This window comes from Antrostomus carolinensis, unplaced genomic scaffold (assembly GCF_000700745.2).
Source record: "Antrostomus carolinensis isolate BGI_N321 unplaced genomic scaffold, ASM70074v2 scaffold7350, whole genome shotgun sequence".
NCBI classification, from domain to species: Eukaryota; Metazoa; Chordata; class Aves; order Caprimulgiformes; family Caprimulgidae; genus Antrostomus; species Antrostomus carolinensis.
This window is the reverse complement of record NW_010286374.1, coordinates 38,428-61,445: the sequence shown is the minus strand read 5'-3', so window position 1 is coordinate 61,445 and position 23,018 is coordinate 38,428. Positions and strand designations below refer to the sequence as shown.

General features: G+C 40.0%; 1 protein-coding gene across 1 annotated transcript in view; it reads left to right on the top strand.

Annotated features, from left to right (window-relative positions):
- The first annotated feature begins 19,331 nt into the window (after window positions 1-19,331).
- Window positions 19,332-23,018, top strand: part of LOC104523337 (L-threonine dehydratase catabolic TdcB) — a 28,175-nt gene continuing 24,488 nt past the window's right edge. Inside the window, exon 1 of the mRNA XM_029084431.1 lies at window positions 19,332-19,465. Coding sequence (XP_028940264.1) covers window positions 19,332-19,465 — 134 coding nt within the window. The remainder of the gene's footprint in view (window positions 19,466-23,018) is intronic.

Below are 23,018 nucleotides of genomic sequence, written 5' to 3'. Positions count from 1 at the left end.
ACAGTTCGTTTTGATTATCTGAGTAGCTGCTAATGTTAAGCATCAGAATAAACCTCTCTTCACTGTTACTTGCTGCTGTTACTAAGACTGACAGAATTGAAGTATGTGATCACACAGATCTGGTAGGTCTTTATAAGTATCCTTCCCAAAGATGCATGCTGGTCAAACTGAAGTTACAGGCTTGATACAGAAATTACTGGGTTGGGTTCTTTGGTTATGGAGAAGGTCAAGCTGAGTGACCATAATGTTTCCTATTGGTCTTAAAGTCTATAAAATTCATTTTGCTTCATTCTATGACCAGTGTGGTTTTGAAAGTTAACTGAGAGTTCATGTTGGTGCTCAGTAGGGAGGGAGGGGTAAAACAAAGCAGGCCACAAGCCAAATGAAAGACAAGTGAGATTTAAACAAGAACCAGCTGGTAAATAAGGAAGCCTGAAATCATGTGATAGACCAAGGGGAATGAAGGAGAACATGTAGAACTACTCAAGAAAACATACTGTGCTCTGTGTTCTGGTTTTCAGTGCCTTAGGTTTAGCAGTGTCATTTTATTGCACGTAGCATAAGGTGGCCAGGTAGCTTTTAATGAAAAAATGAAGGGGATAGTAATAAATTTATGTTCCAATAGGAAAAAGGTCATTAACTTGAGTATGAAATTCAAATGGTGAACCCTGTAACCAGTTTGGGAAGAATGCAACAGACCTCTGAAGGGATTTGCTGATCCTTTCTTAAATCATTGCTTGTCTAAATATAAGTATTGGACTCCACTTTAACATATGTCTATAACTTCGAAGTGTTAGCTCAAGAAATTACATGTTTTAAAAATATGGTTGGTAAAGTTAACTTGCAGCTGAATACCTGAAAGGTTCAATTCCTTTGAACCTGAACTGATACTAATACTATCAGCATTAGTGCTTTCAGACCTAAGGCCATGTTAAACCAAGACTTAGTCATATGTAATTCGGGCCCTGTTCTTAAAGTCGTGAAACGTAGTTTCCAGTTATGTCAACCCTTAATTATGTTGGTGTCCTTAGATATGGAAGCACTGCATTAACTTTCTGCACCACTACCAGTTTTGTAATCACCAGTGTACCCAAACTTATTTTAAGCTTTATTATAGATAACTTAATTTGTATAAAAATTTATTGTTAGGGCGACAAAGATAATTGGTTTGGATGGATTGTGCTGCATTGGAAATGCTTTTTAATGCACAGGTTGTCTTCAAATTCTGTCATGGTCAGGAGCATACCTTTAACTGGACATAGAGCATCTTCCAGGCTGTAATCCATAAAACACTACTTAATGCTTAACTATGATTGAGAGACCTCTAAACCTCTTTCTAGAGTTTAGAGTTGCTAGTTGCTTAAAGATAAGGGAATTATTGCCTTCAGTGATTGCAATAAAGGCTGCAGGAATTGTAATAGATATGTAAAATTTCTTAGCTTCTTACATACTGTCATATATTACTATGCTTTACACTGGAGGCACAGAGGTTTGCATATATATACATGCAAATATATATACACACACATTTAAATATATATACTTACACACACCTTTATTAGGCTCTAGCTTTTATGGCAGAATGACATGGCAGATTTCATACAGGGCAAATGTGGAATATCCAAAGTGGGAGATGGAAAGTAGACAGAGAATTGACAGTAGAAAGCTATTTTGGGATTTGGGAGGTGGAGGAGGATTGGTTTGGGTTGGAGTTTTTAAAAATAATTTCAAGAAGGTACATTGAAAGTTTTAAATATCCGATTAGGGATTAATCTGTAATCTGTACGTTCACTGTATAATTCAACTGCAACCTGAATGCCAAGTCTTGGAAAGATTTCGAAGATGGAACAAAATCCAAGGGATTCCTCTGAATATTCATGAGCCTCTGATAATAATGGAAACATCCTGAAATAAGTCTCTTATATTAAATTAACTATTTTTAATATTAATTTTAGAAGCTAAATAATTATCTGAGAAAGTCAAGTTCCAAACTTGCAGACCTCGTGTCATACTCTGTTTATCAAGATGTAGAATGTGCTACTATGAATAGTACTTGTTTTTTCCCTGAAAGAGAAGGACCAAAGAGGAATCTCATGCAGTGCGGGATGTATTGCATTTATGAAGGTGGGTCAGGGTATCAGCCTAACAGTTTTCACTTCTCTGACTTTTTTGTCCCATCAACCTAAACGTGAGATGTCATGTTGTGATGTGTTCCGGTCCTACCACGCCTCAGCTGCGCTTGTGAAATATGCAAAATCAGAAATGGGACTTGATAGAAATTTTTCCTGACAGGGAGATGGATGACATTGTATTTCTGTGTAAAACTACTTGATTTGGAGGAAGTTTTTGGTATAGTGATCCATATCATTCTCGTTTCAGAAGGGAGCTTCAGCTCTTGCTTACCCAGCAGTGGAGACTGGGAGAGAGCGTGCAAGGCCAGGGATAGTTTGTGCTGCCAGTGGGCACTCTTTTTTTCAGGCACAGCAAAATCTGGGGACACTGCTGTGGCTGTCTGCCAGAAACAAAATTACTACTTGAAAACCTACTTTTCTTCTGCTATGTTACCATATTTGTGGTTGTAAGCAACATTTAATTTTTGTATATTTACATTCAAAGGAAGAAAGATAACAATAAAATGTTCCTGTGGGGGAGCTGTTGGCTTGGAATGTTTCCAGCTTGCTGATCTTCTGAACAAGCAGCCAGGAAGTATCATCTTGTGCTTGCTGCTGCAAGGGAAAATGACTAGAAGGAGTTGAACTGATAAGAGACATGAGCTACGTAGTTTGCAGGTAGCTCTAATTCATGCTGTAAGTTAGGATGAGATACTTGGATGCTTTGGGCTGTCAATAAAAGTTTTCCTTTATTTTGTATTTATTTGTGTGTGAATATATATTTGTTTTGGAAACTAAGGCAAAGTGTTAGGAAGGTATGTAAGACATACTTGTGTGTGAAGAAGGGGATGAGCCATTTTAGGAAGAAGAGGAGCCATGTTGTAGCTTGTGTAAAGAATGTAGATTGTGGAGAATGAGTGAGTTTAAGGCTGGCTTGAGAACGTGGGAGGTGAAATACGTATTTGTTACCACCGTCAATTTGAGGATGACCACTGGTATCTGGGGATAAAGAGTTTTTCAGTTTTATGAGGACCTGGCTTTTGGTCTGTGTTTAGTAATAGGAGCTATGGTCATGGTGAGTAGACGAGGTGAACCTGTGACTTATTAGTCAGCTCTGTGGCTGTGTAGTTTGCATATGAGTGAGTTATGGTAGTAGGAAGAAATATGAAAGTACAATGAAAGGATATCCTTGTAGTTTTTTCCTGATACTTAAACAAGTTTTAGAACTTGCTTGAAGTTATATTTTCTTCTGGCAGACACTTCATGTATTCTGCAACAACTCAGGAAGCAGAATAATGAGAGAGATAGATATATGCATACACCCACACATACATATGTACATACTAGATCCTGGCATTCATGGCCAAGACTCACAACTGCTTCAACCAGAGCAGATCAGCTGCATTTATAAATACAATTGCATCCTGCAGATGAACAGTAGGAGTCCATTATTTCTAACCCTCTGACTTATTTGGAGTTTGATATTAACCTTTGCTTTATACATGGAGGTTGCAAAGTCCACAGAACTCAATAAATTCCTTTTAACTAAATACAGCAAAACATAGGGTTTTATAGATATATCACATCTGTAAAAAGGCTCACTTCTGTACAGAACTATCTTCAGATCCCTAATGGACTTAAGAAATACGCCTACATCTGGGTACAATATGTTGTCATGATCTTTTTCTCCTTCCTTGTTGGAGCTCAGAGAGGAGTGTTTTCAAAGACCATAATCCTTGCATTGGAGACAATAATGCTGGTAGCTTTCTAGAAGAGCAGAAAATATCTGACATGCACTATAGATTAAACCACTTCTAATTTATTAGTAGAGAAATACGTGTCCAAGTCTGGTTTAAGATGGGACATCTGTTATAAATTTTTGTGTTTTTAATTCTACAACGCAGTAGTTTAATCTTCTAGAGGCAAAACGCTGCTCTGTGAGAATGCAGGCGGTCAATCTTGGGCAGAAGTTGGCTGTTCTGAAGAGATTTTTTTTCTCTCCAGTTTCTAGGCAATGGTCTAGCTTATAGATCTTCTCAGCTTTGATATTGCACGTGGATGTCAGAGAATTCAAAATATTCTGAGAAGTCATAATATGTTAGTAGAATGAAGAAAAACATTCTTACATTTGGTTTATTTTAACTTACAGTTAAAACCAAAGGAAACTTCTGCTGTTTAAAAACAAATCATGTCACAGTGTAGAGTATTGCACAGTAATGCCTCCCCTGCAGCTCTCCTGTTGTCTCCCAAATCGTGCTCGGTATTTGGTTTGCTCAGCTAAATGGGGCATGTCAGTGGGGCCAGCCTGCTTGGCTTGTTGACCTGAGGACTCCAGATCACCTCTCTGCTGTGCATAAACATGCAGCAAAGACTTTGCTTTCCTCGGAACAATTTGCCTAGAGGTTTTTGTAACAATGGAAACACATTTAAATGGATTAGGTATTGAGTGCTCCAGTGCCCCAGGCTACATCATATACTACATTTGAGGCAGCATCCCACAAACTAACCCAGTAACACCAAAGAACTACAAACTGCAGCCTTTAGGCAGGAGCACATGGTTGCATCCAGAAGGGCTCTCCTGCTGAGCTGTTTGAAGGCTGAGCTCTGTGATTATGAGATTGTTCCTATTAATGGCTGAATTATAACATAAATTCTACTTTGACCAACCCTGAACCATTTTGAAGATGAACCCATGGGGAGTGGGAGAAAGGATCTGTAAGGAAATAAAAAGTTAGATTCCCTGGCTCAAAGGTAGCAAAGGGAAAGTGAGGGTGACTTTTTTTAAGGCTGTCAGCCAGGGTACTCCCCTGGCTGTGACAGACATACAATTTCCCACCTTAAATAAAGTACACCATTGAGAGTGAAAATGATTCCCTGACTGAGGAGCTACCACCTGGCACACTTCTGGGTAGTAGTCTCCACTGCAGGTATGATTCAAGTGCTATTCCATTTAGCTGGATTTTATCTGAGTTGCTAATGATTTCAACTTAAAACCATACTATCGTGGAATAAACAAAAATGTTCTTACAGCTTTTTTTTTTTCCTTTAATTTCACATATTTTTTTTGTGAAGCTCATAAAACTCACAAGAGGATAGTGAGTACTTGTGGAAGTTAGGGGGCCTTTGCTAGCATATTGATATTTCAATTCATCACTGATAAACATTACAAAGCCAGTTATGTGGGAGGGAGACAGGGCAAGGAAGAATGACCAGAACTAGGGGGCAGAAAGAACTAAGTTTTTCAGGAAATGTTTTGATTGTAATGGAAACTTGTTACTCTGCAATGAAATACAAACATTGTGTGTTGTCAAGAAGTAAGAGCAGAGGGAAAATAAAGCTGGGCCTCAGCTAGCAGAAAACACATAATACAAACAGGCTGGGGATTCAGGTTTGTGATTACAGAGGGACTGTAAAACCTTGAACTAGCCAAACTGAATAGCTTTCAGACACAGTGTGAGCTATAATATGATTACAGGTTATTCCAGCACTAATCTGTTGTTAATGAAAGAAAAATTCAGATGCAAGTTTATCAAATGTTTTGTGTTTATACTCCATAATCCCAAGGCATTTGGAGACTTTATGTGCCTCCAAATCTCAGGAATAAGTAACCCAGTGCAGAAGAGGAAAAAAATGCGGTGCTGTTACCAGCAAATCTAAAAAGAAGGGTTTGAATAAAGGAAAATCTTTATCTATTCATCTTGAACTTTGATCTCATTTCTGAGTGGATTAGTGTGTATGACAATGTTGCTGGAATGGTAATTATGAAAATACAGGGCACTGGCTGCAGCACCTGAATGCAGTTCTAAATTTCTGAAAATACGGTGATAGTATCTCCCATGAGAAGTGAAAAATCTCTACCAGAGCACTATGCCTCCAAGACAGACTTTAATAGCACCAGAATGGAGTTTTTCCTGTTAAAATCAACATTCCCACAGAATTTTGACGCGTTCCTGTGCCACCTTCATACAAACCCCATAGAGTAAGCAATTCTTTACCTCTCCCTTCCACCCCATGCAAAGGCTTTTATCATGCTACGGTTAAGCCAGTTTCTGCTTTGCAAGCTTAGAATCACTTACCAAAAAGATCTTGCTCCTGCAGGACTGAAATAAATGCCAATGTCCAAAGGAAAAGCATGGTTTCAGCCTCTCCAAGCTCTGCTGTAGTCCTGGTGGAGAGCCCCACAGCCTCTCTCCCCGACTTCACATCAACTCCTCCAGCCGTTTGTGCTGAGGTTTAGCCAGAGTTAGGAGGAAATATGTCCAGGCTGAGCCAAGATTCTTGAGCTGTTCTCTTCTGCTTCCCTCCTTTTAAAAAACACCCTTCCAGCTCCACACAAAGTCCAGTTAACCAGGCAAACTGGCAGTGGTCCAAGTTCCCCAAAGGTTTTTTTTAATCCTTGTATTTATTTATGCAGACTCCAACTGGAATGTGCTGAAGAGCTCTGAATCCTGCAAATATGGCAAATGGAGCAAGAAAAGGAAGAGAGAGAGAGGAGGAGGAAGGGTGCTGGATGTTTCTTTCCCTGTAGAGTTTCATCTAGGGTGGGGAAAGCAGGAACAGTGGAAAACACAGTATCTTTAATGTTGTGATCTTACAGGGCTTTTTCCTTTATTTGTTCGTTTTTAAGACTGCAGAAAAATCTTTTTTGATCAGGTCAAAGTTCCACTGGTCAAGCATGGCAGCACTGTGGGAGGTGGCTACTGTCTGTGGTACCTTGTCTTTGAACAGTATTGTAGGAGCTCATGAGGAGCTGTCTGAGCTCTTTTCAACTTGGAAGATGTTTCAAATAGGTTGTTAGATTTGGTAATGTCATGTTCAAAAATAGTACAACTAACAGTATTCTGGCAATGTGTGTGATTTTTAGAAGAATCTTAATTAAATGTTAACTGTTTGTCTTGAGGGTTCATGGGTGCTGACTGGTTAAGTGTCAGTCTTTGTCCCTATTAAACTGGTGTTCAGAAACTTAAGATACCTCTTTCCTGTATTGGTCTTCATATTCATTTGAGTTGAGTTACCTTTTTTCAAACTATTGCAAGTAAAAGATGAAGGCCATTAAGGTGTCATACTTAATCCTAAAAGCCATTGTCCAGGATAAACAGTGTTCTTACTATTGAAAATAAAAACCTACAGCCTGTAACAGATTTTCTTAGTCTACCATCTCTCTAGCAGTCAGAAAACCAAGTTACTTGAATAAGATATCTGAAAGTGAGCCTGCAGAGATGCTGTTGTGGAGTTCAAAGTATAATCATCTTGGTGACTTCCAAATCAAGTTAGATTGTAAGCTCAATTACAAGGCAAAATAGCTTCAGTAATAAATATTCTGTGATGGGAATTTAGCTGGTAACTTCATTGAGGCACTGAGCAAAACAGGGCACAGAACAACCTTGATGTGTATTGAGCTCTCAGGAGTGGTGCTAGTAAGCTAATGCTTTTAGGAAATAAAAATGAAATTGGCTATGAGAATTAGGTGTTGTAGTGTTTTTCTGAGTGTTTTGCTTAAATCACTGTGTAGCAATACTGCATTTTTTATGAATTCTTGTTTTGAGAATAAATCTGGTCATTTCTGCTGAAAAATTAGATAAATTTTGATTTTGTTATAAACAGGTCTTTATAGCAATAAACAGGGAACTGTGACAGATAACAGTGAGTCCACTCTGGTTTATTCTGTTTGAATATGAGGAATGCAGACAGGGTTGACTGTGATTTTTGAAGTGCGAAATGTGTTGTCTGCACTTTGGAGAGAGAAGACTGAGGGGCAGAAGAAGAATATTGATAAATAGTTGGTTACTGTTTTTCTGAATGTGCTTGTCTTTTACCTTCGTCCATTCTTAAGCAAAATTACCCAATGCATTCTCTGTATTGCAAAGGGAGCCTGTTTGTGGATGCTTTTCTGCATGTTCCCTGCCATCCTTGACACCATGCTATTAAAAAGCAATGAACATTCATCGAATTAGTTTCCCCTTCAATGCACTATAAAAAAATAAACCAATTTCCATTCCAAGCTGCCTCTGCTGAGGTCACTCACCCCCTTTACAGCACAGTTCCTTGAGGTTCCCCCAGAATTGTTCTCAGGCTCCCGGAAGAGTTCAGTCCCTCCAAGGCATTTGCTTCTTATTTTTACATACTGTGTTATGTTTGACCATAGTGATGTGCTGGTCTGATAGCCATGGAGAACTAAACAAAGTAGTGAGAGTTTTCTCTTGTATACTCCAAGAGTTGTTTCTGTAGTGAGAAAGATGCTCTTTTCACTGCAAGGAAACACAGCCAGAAAGAATAGTTCTGCCAAATGGGGTTTTGGTTTTCAGTAGGACTACCTGTCCCAAGAATTTTTATGATCTTGGTTAATTACCCAAGATCACTTTTGTTTTTCATAAATACTCAGAATGAAGCTACAGATGAAGACAACTAGCAACATGAAGGACAAAAAAAAAAATCCAGAGTGTGTGACAGAAATTGTTAAATTGCAAAGTAGATTTTTCAATACAAGACAGAAGATTTGAGAGCAGCAGAAAAGATATGATACAAACCTACTTGTCTTCTGAAAAGTTAGTAACTGATTAGCACCAAAGAAAGCATTCTTCAGCATATTCATCTTGGAAATGTCCATATATGAGAATATAATGAGATCATATTAATATAGGTTTGCACAAAATCCAGCTGTTGAGATGTTCCCAAGATATCAACAGCCAAAAAAAGCATACCAGTGAACAGGGATGTGAATTTTTGCCAGCAGGCAGTCTGGCAAAAGGGAGAGCAAACACAAGGATTAAGTCTATTTTGGGAGTGGGTTTTTTGTACAATCTTTCTGTATCGGTTTCTTGGACTAGTCAAATGCTTGGCAAAAGCAGTAAGTGCACAGAGATCCCACTGAGCGCATGGGGAGAAGGAACAGAATAAGCAAAAGATGTATAGGCAGAGGACACATGTGCCATGTGAAAAAGATCAAGTTGTTACTGGGCTTGAAATCTTTGCAGCATGGGTTGACAGAGGATGTATCTGAGCGTATACTTGGCAAAAATTGGAGTGCAGTCCCTTGGGACTTTGAGTTAGAGAGAAAATTAGGTGGAGATTACTTCAGGGAATAAAAATATAGTAGAAGATTCATCCTTGTAGGGAGAGGGAAGCGCCCTATGCTGAAGAGAAGGAAATGAAAGAGAACAATCTCTCTCCTAGATTTAACACTGGTGGGTGATGAAATCAGTGCAAGGTTCATGTGTCCTGCTTACCTGCCCATGGAAAAAGATTGTGTCCCTTAGGGACTGTGGAGGTTCCTTGGACTCTCGTGACAAGTTGAATATCTGTTAGCTGCTCATGAACAGAAATCCTTGCTACTTGGAGGCTGTTGAACACTTTATGTAAAGTGAAGCTTGTTTCATGATCCTTTTAGAAGAGGTCAATTATTTTTACTCTCTTAATTTACTCAGTTTCTGGCTGCAGGGTTGAAACAGTAGTTGGGTAGATATGGAAGCAGAATTTTGTTACCTGGAGAAGTTGATTTCCATAGAGCAGATATGCAGCTTGTGGACTGCTTCTAAGGGAAGCAGAAGCTTCCTCTGCAACTAGCACATCTGTTTGGTGAACAGATGAAAGGCCCCTTGCAGTGAGGATTTCACCAGAATGAAGTAGTCAATTGCCATTGTTTTTGATAGTAGTGACTCGTAGCATCACATACCTGACAGTCCCCACTGGGCCTCCACGTCTCTTGTTCATGGGGCAACCTCAGTTGGTGTTACAGGTCTTGTAGGCTCCAGCCTTCAGTGTGTGAATACCTTCAGGTTCTGTACCAGTGCCCCTCTCCAGTCTGTTATGTATCAACTTGTTTATTATCTTCATTTACAAGGGACATCAAAAAGTGTCAAGTTCTCCTGCTATTGTCATCAAGACATAATCTTTGACACTGTTAAAAAAAAAAAAAATACATCACATAGTTGATGGTATGAGATATTGTCAGGATCAGCTGTCTCTAATTGTACCCTCCCTACAGAAGTTAACAAACATGTGTGTCATGGAGCAGACAACTCCGATCCAGCCTTCTTCGAAACAATACATTTTGTACTACGCCTAAAGCCAACAGTGAGTCAGCTACAGGAATTCGCTCTCTTGTGTCATCCTGGTGCCAACACACTAGACTGGATTCTGTTTGCCAGTATTAGGTAAGCATCTGAGGCTTCAAGCTGTTTTGCATCTGTGGCTTCAGCTTCCTGAGCAATCATCTGTGAGGAAACTGTATCAGAAAGCTGAAGGAGAAGAGTCACATGGAATATTAGTGAATGATGTTTTATATTTTTAACCAGTTGTTGGATCCTTTCCTTTGACAGATTTCATACATTTCACAAAGCCTGGCCACGCCTCAGAAATCCCTATGAAATATGGTATGCGGTGTGCCTGCCCATTTTAGAGAAATAAAAACTTTGTCCTAACAAAGCTGGATTAACTGTATTCCCAGCTAAATTAGTGACTCAGGAATTGACTTTTGACTCCCAGTTTTGTATTGCACACATGGTGATCTGATATGTGCTGTATTTCCTATTACTGAAGGCCACGTCCCTTTGCTGTTGTAACTTTACATCCACCCATTTGAGTCACACAAAAATGTGAAATAGATCTGTGAGTCCATGGCAGATAATATTCTAGAAAATAATATGAGGGAAGTACTTGATGATTCCCAAATTAGAATGACTCAACTAGTGTCTTTAGCGGTTCAATATTGCAAACCGCAGCAATTAAGTGAGATAATTACTGGAAACCGGCCCAACATTTTCATTCTGTGAAGGAGCAGCTAATACCCGAGAAGCTATTCATCTGTTGAATAGCACCTTACTGAACACAAGTCATGGCTAACAGCAGTAAAGCAGAGGTCTGTGTTACTCAACATCTGTGTACCTTTCTCCATTAGGAAATGCATCAGCCATGTATATGTAGCCTTTGAATATAGGTAATATTTACCATATGAGGGACTTGTGAAGATATCTAATGAAACAGAGAAACACCTGGAAATAAATCCCATTTTGGATTACTAGTCAGCCTATTCTCCTTTCCCCTTAATTACCACAAGGTCAGGGACAGATGCAAGGGAAAGAATGACTTGCCAGAGAGAGAAGCCAAGCTAATCACTCCCCTGCCATTCCTCTGAAAATTTACAGTACATGTATTATTTTACAGCCAATGTAGTAAAAATCCCAGGTTAAGACTCCTTTTAAAATACATGTGTCAGAGGAAATGTAGTACTGTAGCAGGATGGTAGCACTTCCTTTGTTATTATGGGTCCCTCACATTTTTAGCTGCAATTTTTCTTCAAGCATGCTTCTGACACATGCCTCTAGGTAGAGACTGAACAAGAATGTGTATGAATTTTTTCATCCTGCTGTCTGTGTAGTTAATCACATGGTGGATCCTGTCCAGCAAGATTCCCCAACAGTATAGCTAGCTATCTATTACTTTATGGTACTGGCTTCTCACCTCTTTAATTCAAGCTGCTGGAAGCATTAAATGGCAACTTAAATGCTTTCATAATACCACTATTCAATAGGAGAATTTGTGGCAGTTGCTATAGGGAAATTGTGTAATCATGAATGGGAAGAGAAGTGCCCGTGAAACAATTTCTATTAAAAGTTGATCCAAGGCATGAAAAACCTTGAGACAGTATGAGCAAATGAATAGATTAACAAGATTAGCATGCACCACAAGCTCGGGAGGCAGGGCATTGATTCAGAATGTTAGAAAACAGATGTGGACTCTGGATTCTTGTCCACCACCCTGTATTTTGAATTTTTTTCTAGTGAGATTCTTGAAGTGTGATTATTTCTATATGTTTGGCAGGGCCGCTGATGGTGGTGGTTACACCTGCTATAGTTTACTGCATCTACGTGGATATTGTAGTTAGTGTTAAGGATGAAACAAATAAGATCAAGAATTATCACCTGAAACAAAGTCCTTGCAGAAAATCAGGATAGCATGGATGCTGTTTCTAACACCAGATTTTAGGATGTCCTACCTTGCTTTAAGATTCCAGTTGACTCTAAATATTTTAAAATTTTTATTACAATACTCTGTCCAGATGTAGTAAAATGCTTTAAATTGTGTCGCAACTGTTCTTTAATTCAGACCCACCACTGGAACTCATTGTAAGAATAACAGAAATATTATTTCTTCATTCAGATATTAATCTATGTAATTTTGCATTTTTACTTCTGTAAGTGCTTTCTGTTTTTCCTTCTTGGATACTACTTTTTGTCATCTACACAATAATGAAGGAATAATTTTCTGTTTCACAGCAGTGACTATCTGAGGTCTCTTCTAATCAACATTGAGAAAAGAGGAAATAGAGATTAGAGGACAGAAAACATGGAAGGGGAATGGAGGGCTCACTGCATGTGTTCAAGGAATAAGAAGCATCAGAAGTGAGGATAGAGAAGTCATGTGAATCGTCAGGGTGCTATAAATAATTCTGAGGTAATCTCTTCCCTTTAAACTATTGTTAGGAAAGTGAATTAGGGGAAGCTGATGGGATGAAAGCCTGTGGTTTGAATTTAGAGGAAGAAATTACACCAGTCCAGAGTGCAGAAAGTATTCTGCTGGTGTTAGATACTAAAACCAGGAAACAACCACTGGGAGAGACTTGATTGCTCAACCTTGATGGAGTTGGTAGAAAGAGAGCGTAGGACTGGGCAGAGATGAGGCAAGGTGCCCAGCAGAAGGGCAGAGAAAGGAGTGCAGGGAGCACGCGAGGAAACGTGCCCTGGCAGCAAGGGAGCGGTCTCATGTGTGGCTGGTGAGGTGGTCTATTTCTGTCTGTGTGGCCCCCAGGTTACCCCAGGAGCTACTCCTTCTCCCACCCCATCTTCGGTTCAGGGGGCTCCTTTGTTTTGTTCTTACTGCAATGGCACTCAACAAAGCTGGGGCCAGGCTGGCTAGAGTCCAGGTGTGCTGATCTCCAGCACAGCATGAACTGCAACTGGGAGTTCGGTGGTTTAATTAGACATGGCAGGAAGGGAGGAAAGAGGATTTAGATCAATGAGAGTCTAGGCCAGAGTAACAGACCCTGAACTGTTATGTACTTGACCTTGAGTGTGCTTAGGCTGGCAGGGAAGCAGAGGAGTTCATGCAAGTGCCAATGCTGAGAGGAGCTGCTATATGGCACCTCGGCGAAGTATTTATTTACATTCAGCAGAAACCATCACCTGTTCTTCACTACTGCTGGGTATCTAAGCAGTGACATGTCAGACAACTTTGAAGGCTTTTTAAACCTCTGAAAGCATCATGTAGTGGTTATCTGCAGACTGTGGCAAGTCAGAATCCCTTTGAGAAGCAATTCCGTTAAAAAAAAACCCCAAAACCCTAATTGTGTTTCATCTCACATTCACTCACCATTTTAATGCTTGGTGATCTTTGGTAGTGAAAATTTGTTATTTAATGATTATAGTAGTACTTTGAAATTATATGGTGCTGCTGTGATGTTCTAATGCCATCTGCAATAGCCAAAGGTGAAGCTGCCAACCACAGTTGCTGTGCTCTGCACAGACAAACTAATACGTATTTTCAGGGGTTCACTGTGTGGGCTTCAGCCAGTGCACTTCTCCTCTAATGTGAACACACCTACATGACCAATGCTTTAGACTTAGAAGGACAAAAAACCTGGAGTCTGTGATAACATAAGGTACCTCATGTTACCCAAAGATATCTAGGTACAGTCTTTGCTAATTAATATCATTTTGTGAGGTGGATTCAAATAGATTATTGGATACTTTAATGCATCTGCAATGCTAATTTACTGCCTCTGCATGTACTAAAAATGTTATCCTACAACTTGAAATTGAGATAATTTGCTGGTTCTTGTCAGTTACTAAGTCTTGGCATTAGAGAGTGAACGTTTTTTGTAACAGTAAAGCACAAGCTTTGTGCTGGAGTTCCCAGTTTTTGCTCAGCTCTTGAAATGTATTGGTTCAGCATCTTAGAATTAGACCTCAGGCATATAAATATGATTTTGTGGAGATAATTTTTTGATGTCTAATGTAAAGTTTTGCTCTTTGTCTTGAGAAACATCTCATCCTTTCTGCAGATACAGATCTGATAAGCAGATACAGTCTGTCGCATGTAGTTACTTTACACAAAGCACACCCAGGCTTCCCTCTAGCCTCTTGTGCCAGCAAATATGTTCTTTGAATTTATGCCTGTCCCTTCTCTCAGCCACTACACAATATAGCTTGAGGAAGCTAGATCTGTTTCCACTGATTTCAATCTACCTTATCAGGCTTTTCCCAGTTCCCTAAAGATAACAAACAGAAGATGACATTTCACTACCACGGGTCACCTGCTATCTGACAAATAGAAACACTGGGGGCTTAAACTCTGGTCTGCTCTATAAATTTTGATTTATGCTGAAACCGAGATGGAATTTAAATTAGTATACTAAATTAGAAGGAAATGTGAAGCTTTTTGGTGTCTATTCCTTCTTTTTTTTTTTTTAAATGGCAATTCTTTTTGAATTGTCTATATTTATTTATCCATACTGATTATTATAGTGGTTTACCACCACATTTGCATTGATACATTGCATAATCCTAAATTATAATTTTGGTTTTCTGTTTTGCTATTCTCTGAACAACTTTTATTGTTTTTCTTGGCTAAACTGCAGGCTGTTTCCACCCTCTTTCCTTCTGCAACTGATCAAATTCTGCACAGAATTCTCTGCTTTGGATAGAATATCACTTCCCACCCATGCTGTTCTCACTGAGGTTGGAAATGTTATTAATTTTATTTAGTGTGGGGAAAAACTTGGCTAACCCTGCAAAACTGTCTTTCAGGTCCTGTAATTCAATGAAGTCTTTATTTACAGTGGTAATAGGTATTTTTCCCAGTGCTGTCCAAACCAAGTTCTCCCTGGTTACAAGAGAATGAAGCACTGTTTTCCATTTTCATGGCAAAATGGTTCTATTTTATTTTTCAGTTTGGGGAAAAAAGCAGCATAGCCTCGTTTAGACGGTTTTCTAGGAGAATAAGCAGCTGTTACTTTCCACATATGCTATCTTTTAGTGACTTTTGTGCCAGAGACTGAGGGAGGAAGACAGGCAGTCATATACAACCTGATGAGTGTAAAATTCTTATTCTGAGATTTGGGTCTTCCACTTCTTTCCAGTCCTAATCCTTGATCTTACACCCTAGCACATGAGCACTGAATTTCAATTGTGTCCCTTGGTTAAAATGTCGTGGTTTTGTTTGGTTTTTTTTTTCCTTTGGACAATTATCTAAGTACAAGATACTAATATTGTATGATGATGTGAATAAAAACACTTCTTAAGAATTACCATTTCAGAATTCTATGGTGCTGCTGATAGAGATTGGTTTTACTGAGATGCTAGGTAGGTATGCCTGAAGCTGTGCAGATATGAATGATGATTTCCTTGCACAAACACAAAAAGTGAGTGTTGTCAGTATGGAAGATGTATATGAAATGTTCAGAAAGCTATACAGAACTGAAATGCTGACTTTCTTTCCTCAGTACCCACCAAATTGCAGCTGAGAGGAGGTGAGAAACTCTAGATTTGAAAATAAATCTTATCTAGGGGAGACCTGTAACTTAGTGTCATCCTTGATAGTTTCATGGCAATCATGTGTTGGGTTTCACTTGACCCTACCAGCAATATAATTATATCTTACTTATCCCTGCCCTGCCCCCACCTCTCTCTCTCTCTCATAAATATAAAAGGAAAAAGTCAAAGATGAAAGGTAGTTTTTCCTTCCTGCAGTAGTTGTGGTGTTTTTCAAAGCACTGTGAACAGGTTTGGAAGTGGCTATAGGTCATAGTTTATGAGAGACAGAAAAATGGTTATTTGAAGAGTTTGACTTATTTGGAAGTTAGATAACGGGTCTCCAAATAGGCTGTAGCTCAGATCAAATCAACACAAAAGGCACAGAAAAGTTAATACCATCGTATCCCAGGACAGCTACTTTGTTGTTCATGTGTTAATTCTCTGGTTAGTCTTACGGTCCATATTTTCAAATCTTCAAGCAGTTAGTAGACTGATCCCTAGATACTTTGGTAAATTGTTCAGTCTCCATATGTTTTGCTGGTAGCGATTGCCTTGATCCTATTTAAGATTAATAAATATAATTAAAATAATGTATTTCAGTCTGTTAGCTGAGGCATTTGGCTTTTCAAAGTTAAAAGCCAAGAGTGAGATTATATGTGAAAGGTTTTCAGGATTCAGTTATTAAAAGACGATATGCTAGAGAAGTTTTTTGCTAATTAAGTGCAAAACCAGAGAGAAATTAGGGCATCCTGGGAAATTCAAGTGCAGCAGACAACAGCCCCTTGCAGAAAGTTGATTCAGAGGCACACAGTCTGAAAAAAGAATTGACAGAAGATGGCATCAGGGAAATCACTAATAGCCTTTATAGCCAGCTAGTTCAAATACATAACTGATCTACCACGACCAGTGTACTTTTGATGTAAATTAAGTAGACTACACCATAGGTAACAGGGGTAGGATTCCCTCCCCACACCTGACTAGATGCTCTCAGTGGCAGTGGGAAGGAGGCTGTGTGACACCCTGCTGCTGTGACTATCACTGTTTGGACCACGTTGTCATTTGTGAGGCTCCTCTAACGATCACAGCGCTCTACTTGGAAAAAACATCTGAAAAGGCAATGAAATCAGAAAGGAGCTGTAAGCTCCATCATACCATCTTTGTAATAGGTATTAAACTATGAATTAATCTAGTTCAAGTGTATTAAACCTTGAATCAAAAAGCAAAAAATATGTACTTAAGTTCACTCCTAGCGTAAGTATTTTGATGTGAGATTGCCCCTAAAAAATGTCATTTACAGGGGTATTACCTTCTGCTGGAGCGTTCTAGTTCTTGGACAGCAGTAGCAGATCTATCAACTCCTAATAACTGCATTAGTAAAGACAAAGTAAATAAATAGGGATTTCCTGGAGAAGGATATTAGGAAGATGTAGGAGACCAGATTATCTTCCTAGATGAATGTGGCTGAGTTATTTAAAGGATTCAAGTACAACAGAGAGAGATGTCTTAGTCAGAAAAGACACACAGATACTAAAAGAACAGTGCCTGTGAAAGGTGACAAAATCCAATTGCTCTAGAAAGAGAAAGCAGGATGGCTGTATGGCCATCCTCTCTGTGTGCACAGACAGTGAAGGTGGATATGTGAAGTAGCAGATAAAGGGTAAGAAGCTTATAAGGACAATGAAGTTTGGCAGGCAAGAATGAAAGGAAGACACTTCTAATAATAGTGTGTGTTTAACCGTTTATCTCTCATTAAGGAAATAAGCGGCTCAGAATATGGTCATATTTAACTTACAGCAATTAACAGTAGTGCAGTGCCTTCTGAGACACTGCACAGTCAGCATTTCCAGCACACACTTAGGTAAGGGCTTTGAATGAATGTTTGACATGGGCCTAAATCTACAGCAGAAATTTCCAAATATCCTTTTTCCCTTGTGGGCTGCTTGTTTGGGAGTGTTTAAGAAGGACAGCAATTCAACGCTTCATGTACTTCTGTCCTGAAACATCTTGGTGAATTTGTTTCCACCTGCTTGGCCAAATGGTCCCCAAAATCCTTTTACTGGTTTTGTGTGGTCTACAAGTACTGATCACAGATCAGGGCTTCATTTTGTGGGGAGCTGAAGTCATGTCAAGACTTGAGCACATTGGCCTGAGCTCCCAGGCACCCAAAAGCTAGGCATTGTGATTTTTCACTACAATCAGGTTCCCTTTCTTGCCCACAGCTGTACTTCAGATGTGTTATGAGCAAAGTAATTAACCCACCTGCCTTCTCTCTGTGCTTCAAGGCCTGGACTTTACTCTGGCTTAGAGCTGCAAGTGCTGGCAGCAGCTGACTGCCTTTTTGTCTCTTCACTTCTGGCAGCAGCATTCTGCTGGATTGTGGCCATGTGTAGCACATGCCACCTCCACAGCCCGCACAAGGAAGGATAAAGGGGTTTTGGGTGGGAGACATGGGAAAAAATGGTGAATCTGGAGCTTCAACTGTGCTGATGAAGTCATGGGAGCATGGACCCAGGAAAGGCTCCATCAGCACAGTTCAGAGTTTCCTAGAGATCCCAGAAGACTGTTTGATCATTTATTCTGACTCTTCCATATAAAGGAGATTATTATATTTCTCATGGTACTCTGTGGGGAGAGTTACGTCACAGCTTGGGTTAGATTTTACAGTGTGCTTGTTCTCTGTCTCGAAGGTTAATATTTTGTATGCTATCAGCAGAAAGCAGAGGGTACTGAGGGACTACTGATACCTGGAAAGAGACACCTAGTCAGTCCCCGAGCAGCCTGGAGCATGTGCTCCATCAGGGCTGTGTTCCAAAGGAGAGAAACCACAGAAGGACCCCTGCTCCCATCCCCACTGCACAGCCATCCTGCATCTGGAAAATGTGGCACTGTTTTTGCTAATGCTCTCTCAGGGCAGTGAAAACCAGATTACAATGTTTGGGGTTTTTTTAATATTTGTTGCTGCAGTCTTTTCCCTAGATGATCTTTCCTTTCTGTCTATACGTTCTGGATATCTCTGTTTTCCTGCGACAAGGACTTATGCCAAGAGGAGACCCAATGAAGTAATTCATCTCCTCCATGACTCAGTTATGAAGACCCATGTCCCTTGGTGCTGCTTTAAAGGATTCCTGCAGGTGACTCAACCAAGCTAAAAAAGTCATCCCTTTCTTGCTGCCTCTGCCTACCCAAGTGCATGCTATTAAATCACGGGCCCTACAACAGGTCTAGATCATGCTCCACAGCTAAGCAATAACTAACTAAAGCTTTGAGTGTCCTGCTAACAGAGCATCACCCAAGCATAATCCAGGCCCCGACTCAAATTGACAAGGACAGGTTGGCCTCTGAAATAATCTCTTTAAATAGCAGCAGTCGTGTCTCTCAAAGGCGCTTCCCTCCCCCAGCCAGAACTGGAGAGCTGATTATAGCACATCGCCCACTATTTCCCACCCAGGCATTGCAGGGCTGGCACTTCTCACAGGCAAGTGTGTCCCCTGCCCGCAGTCTCCCAGCTTTGCTTTGCACCAGGAATTACAATGAATTTTGCAGCACAGTTTCTCTACTCCAGGGCGTTAAAAAACAGAAGTCCCAGGGAATACTCCAGGGAAGATGAAGACTACGATCCTTTCTGGCAAAGGTTGGAGAATATTGCTGTCTGACTTAGAGCTAGAGTGCTCCTTTCTTCCCCTCAGGGGTCATGGTCAGCCCTCGGGGTCCACCCAGGGCCAGGCCCAAGGACATGACAACCCCTGGACCCCTCCTGCCTCCTTATGGTGTCGTAGTTGGAGTTTTGCTTCACCTCGTTGTTTATTTAGTTGCTGTGCTGTATAGGTAATGCTTTCTTTTTCTTTTCCATACTTTCTTAAAAAAACAAAAAACAAAAAAAGAAATTGTTTGTAAGTTTTTAGTATCTCCCAGGGTTCTCTGAGTGTGATTTTCTCTTGGAGTCATCCACTAGAAGCAGTGGAGATTCAAATACTTTAAGCCCATGGAGTTAGCTTTTTTTATTTCTTCATTAGTCCGATATTAGAAATAACCCTAGACAGGCCAATAGACTGCTGAAAATTTATCTTGGGATAGCCTGTATCGGATCCTCTAATTACATGTGTTCTGCAGTTGTCTTTGTTTTGGTGCTTATTATCTTTTTGGATTCCTCTTTTCAGGCTTGCATGGTGCAGAAGGAATTTAGGAGACATTTAGTGCCATTGCATAGCACCAGCTGGGCACCCATGTGGCATGTTTATGTTTGCACATCCTTAACTGCTTTTATAATTGTTTTCTACCCCAGTTTTACTATCTGGACGCTGCTAGCAAGATCACAACCTGGTGTTGCTAGATGTGGTATAAAAAAGGGACAATTCTCATTTCCTGAATCCTGCCAATAGTCACAGATATTGTTAATATTTAAACCATAAATTGTTTCAGTGGGCTCAATGCTGTTAATAAACCCCTACTGAACACCAAATGGGAAGAAAAGATCCCAGTTCTGCACTGAAAAAATGGCTTGCCCAAAGTCACACATGATGTGGCATGTTCTGCAAGTAAACTGAGAATCTTAAACCAGTCTCTTTATCAAAGGACCACTCTTTTTTTTCCTCTAGTTTGAGTTATGCTATTCATTCTTTATTACAAGTGAGTTATGGAGATGTGTTAATCACCAGAGAACTTCTAAACTCAGACCACATTTAACTTCAAGTAATTAAACTTTTTTCCTCTTTAAGAGTTTTAAGTACCAAACTGTGTGCAGTGTTTGCTATTCACAGCTGTGAATACTGCTTAGAGGGATGGGTCTGTTTGAGGGACACTTGGAAGGTGTTGAAGCAGAGGTAACCAAGAGGGGTGACCTTCTGAGTTATTTTTGCTTTCAGATTACTTTTTCTCATGTTATCTATTCAGCAGCTGACACCCAGTTGCCATTGCCAGCGGTAAGCAATGACATTTCAATACTCTGTACAGAAGACTGGCAACGGATTATGACCAGAGATGTAGTACTAGGCTCAGGCTCTGATATATCTGACTTACTGAAAGTAAGGAGATATTTTATCAGAAGTGATAATGCAGGTTGGTTGTTCCGTGCATGAGCCTGAGCTTTCTTTGCATTTGTTGCTGGCGTAACATCGCACAGTTCTGTCAGACCTGTATATGGTGAGTTGAGTTATAAATGCCTGCTCAATCTCGAGACTTGGCTATTATGTACCTATCTGTGCTGGATGGTCACATTACATACGTCCCTAATGTTTGTGTCATACAGGCTAGTTAACTAAGCCCTGATCTCTTTGTCTTTAAGACACTCTGATAAGTAACCCAGCTACAAGCTTCCTGTGGGAGTCTTAGGCAAGTCACTCGATCCGTCTGTGCCCCAGTTTCTGTCGATAAAATTAAGCTAATGTTTACTGAATTTGTCTTTCTGTTTAGGGGAAGATGTTGATGATTCCTCTGTAATTTAGGAACAATCACTTAGCATAGGGTTTGGGTATCTAATGTCAGAGATCCCTTTGAAATTTCCTGTAATTGCCACTAGTTGGAGTGATACAGTCTCAAATGAGTATTTCTAAGTACTAGTGTTATACAAAATAATGATAATTCAAGAAAGTAATATTTGAGTGCCATACTGTCCTTGATCTGTTTTAACTGTATTGTCAAAGGGAGATCTAGCGTGTTCCTTCCTCAGGCCTGGAGGAGTTTACTTGTCACTTGTAGCCCTGCAGAGGACACTCAGACCCTATACACTGCAGTAACCTAGAATTACTACCAGTGAAGATGACAGCTGCTATGATGCTTCTTACCATTTGTATCTCAGTAAGCCTCAATTTTTCTATCAATCGTTGCTGTTTCATAAAGACCTGCTTGCACAAGCTGCTGAGATGCTTTTAAGAATTGCTGCTATTGCAGCATTTGGGTGCGTTTGGGGAGCGAGACAAAAAAAAAAAAAGAAAAAAAAAGTAGAAGAGGATTTTGCAAAAGTAGGGGAGCTCACGGGGATTTACACTGCCAAAAGGAACTGGAATGGAACAGGAGTGTTTAGGAGCTATTGGGAAAGGAGACTGCAACACATGGGGAGGATATCAGATGGGTGTGGAGGGCTCAGGCATCCAGAAAAGTCAGGGGAGATGAGGCTGGGGAAGTGGAATAAGAAGGGTTAATGGAGCTGGGGACTTTCTGAATAAAAGAAGGATTTGGATGAGGGAAAGGGCCCTCTCTGACATATCCTGGGATTACCTCTTTCCCACTCCTTGAGAGGAGATCCTAGCCCTAGTCAAGTCCCAGTCACAAGCCAAGCAGACAGCTACCTGAGGCTTCCCTCCACCTCACCTGTCACAATACATGACCTGTCCCTGCTCAACACTTTGATGAATGAGGTAGAAGTTACTTTAAAGGGGTCACTTTTTTGCTGTAATAAGTATTCTTAACTTGCAGGCATAAGATCTGAGCCCATTTATCCAGAAATCAGATGATGAGTGTGTCTAAAACTTTACCTTGTCGATGTCTGTTGTTCGGTGTGCTCCAGGCAGGTGTTCAGGGAGCCCGAAGATGATGGGAGCATATAGACATGAGCTCAAGAAACCCTTACCCCCAAAGCATTAAAAAAGGATTAAATAAAAAATTCATGTATAGGATACATGTGTGTATAAATGCATGTGTGTTGATGAGTTAATTACAGGGTAGCCCCAGTTCACTGGGACAGTTTGAAGTGGTATTCCAGCTTAGCACTTGCCTGTTTGCACTGTGCCAATGACCAGTCCAAGTTGCATTGGAATTTGAAATTCTTGTAATGGCATAGACGTCTCAAGATGCTAAAATACAATACAGAGCTTGTACCATGCTGTTGGTCCTTCTTCCCGTTGAGTGTGCATCATTGTGAATGCAGATGACAAAAAAATGCTGTGGAAATGACAAAGAAATGCTGAGTTTTCAGTCTTATGCTAAAATGTCTTTGTTTCCTTTTGTGGCACTGGAATTTCTATCTATGAAGCAGCACAGTCACATTGGAACATACATCCCTAATCCCATTTCTGCTTCAAAAGGCATTGTTGTGGTTTATTTTGTAAGTGGCGCCAAATGGGACAAAAGCTGACATTAGGTACATCTGCAAATCAAAATGGCAATACTGGGTGAGACCAAAGAGCTGTCTGCCTTTGTGTCTTCTCTGTAGTGGTGGGAGTAACAGGAGATTGGAGAAAAAAAAAAAAAAGCCATATAAGATGCTTTCTCTCATATGGTCTCATGGAGTCTGCCAAGTAAGTGCTTAGGGGCTTCCTGAATGACAAATTGTTTCTTGAACTATGTAGTTATTGGTCACTATTAGACCTACCTCCATATAGTTGCACGTTTTTTTTAGGAACCCATTTATACCATTGCCTTTCATCCTTTGGCATTAGTTCTC